This window comes from Castanea sativa, chromosome 12 (genome assembly GCF_040712315.1).
Source record: "Castanea sativa cultivar Marrone di Chiusa Pesio chromosome 12, ASM4071231v1".
NCBI lineage: Eukaryota > Viridiplantae > Streptophyta > Magnoliopsida > Fagales > Fagaceae > Castanea > Castanea sativa.
In genome coordinates this window covers 43,320,081-43,321,933 of record NC_134024.1, presented here as the reverse complement: position 1 = coordinate 43,321,933, position 1,853 = coordinate 43,320,081, and the positions used below count along the sequence as shown (strand labels likewise).

At 37.7% G+C, this 1,853-nt stretch overlaps 1 protein-coding gene across 1 annotated transcript; it reads right to left on the bottom strand.

Moving 5' to 3' along the window:
- Window positions 1-618: 618 nt before the first annotated feature.
- Window positions 619-1,539, bottom strand: LOC142620955 (cysteine-rich repeat secretory protein 55-like). The gene has a single exon (XM_075794276.1). It carries the CDS (start codon window positions 1,534-1,536, stop codon window positions 724-726), a length of 813 nt encoding a protein of 270 aa, XP_075650391.1. The 5' UTR covers window positions 1,537-1,539; the 3' UTR covers window positions 619-723.
- Between the last annotated feature and the right edge of the window lie 314 nt (window positions 1,540-1,853).

Genomic DNA, 1,853 nt, shown 5'->3' with positions numbered 1-1,853 from the left:
CCCTACAAGTTGATCTATCTTAAGAGATTGTAAGTCTTTGCTCTCTTTAAAGGAAATAACCTTAGAAGGGGACCTCTCAAGCAAAGTTCTCAAGACTTTCCTAACTATCTTAGGTTCATTGATTTTCTCACTTAGGTTGAACTTTGAGTTCTCTGCTTCAAACTTGGTGGTTAACATGTGGAGTTTGGGGTTTTTGACTGCTTTAGTGTCTTCATGAGTAGTTTCTAGGATAGACCAGGCTTACCTAGTAGTTTCTACATTCAAAATCACCCTAAACTTATCTGGGGAGAACCAAATATTGAAGCAAATCTCAAAGTTATTGTAACAGGGTTTTGGTTGACCAAGAGTCTACTAAGACTCTACCGAAAGTTTTTTATTTGGTTTTCAATTTCGCAAGGCCAATCCTTCATTCTTGCACGACCGAGCTTGTCATTCTTGCACAATGAACAGAAGCTTCAACCTTCAGCCTTCATTACCACTATTTACATTACAATATCAAAACTCAGCAATTCATTTACATTGCTTATGGAATTAGCCTACACTTGAAAATCCTAACAAAAAATATTATTGTTTTAAATTAAAGTAGGAGAAAAAAAATCTGATCCTTAAACATGTAAATTTCACAAATAGAAGTATTTATAGAAATAAAACTTTCGAGGTGTTATTGCAACATATATGTTTCCTTAACATGGCTCAATGGCATAAGGACTAAGCTTGGAAGTTTTATGGATAGACTATAGCCATAAGAGTATCAGCCATGGTGTTGTTTGACTTTGAATCAAGAGGAAAGAAAAATGGATAGAGCTCATATCGGACATAACAACTACTATATAGAACTCTGCATCCTTTCCGGTCTTTACAATAGGTTTCAAAATTGCCCACAGCAATGGCCAGACACTGTGCACAATCTATCTGAGATAGGTCTCTTGTGCATTGCACCAATGCATATAGTGTCACAAATGATGTCAACTTGGTCTCACCTTTTCCAAGCCCTTCATTCTTTGTCTCAACAGCTTGTGCTCTAATCTGATCCATCAGAGTACCTAGTTCTTTGTTAAAATTCTCGGGATCGGTTACATTTTCCACATTCCAATAGAAAATACCAAAAGATGTATCAATTTCTCCAATGAAGCTTTTATTGTTGTAACGTAAAAAGCAATGGTCATACCAAATTCTTGCATCGGCTTGGTTAGGACAGCGTTGGCGGATTTGCTTTGCTGCATCTTGGATGCAACTTGAGCAGTCTGTTCTGCTCACATCCCCTCTACATTGTCCAAGACCAAAAACTTGGTCTTGGTTTTTACCATATGAAGTAGCAATAAAACCATTGGAGGTGGTTTTGGAAACCAATTCAGCTAATAAGCGATCAATATTAGCTGATATTTGGCTACCACTACCAATATTAGTGTCTGTATTGCAAAACTGACCCGAGGGGTCTTCAGATTCAGCATTGCAAATGCAGAAAGCTAGTAAGAGAAGAATTTTGTAATTCAAATTCATACTTCTCCTTTGTAGCAAGCTCACGTAAAGCTTCATTTTATAAGGTCCTTTTAATTAGGCTGAGAAGTGGACTTGATATGTGAATGCATGTGAGGATAAAACGGCAGACATTCTTGACTCGTTTACCACCTTGTGAGTGGAAAAAATAAGATATTTATTTCTAGAAGGTCGTCCCTCTTTGGTTTTTTGCATAGCTAACCCCTAATAATGGGAAAAATACACCCGGTAACAGGTGTATATTTCCTCACCTCACAGCTGTGGGACCCACCAGCTGTGGGACCAATGCACACAGCTGTGAGTGGAAGGAAATATACACCTAACGGGGTATACTTCCTCCTAATAATGTTTATGTA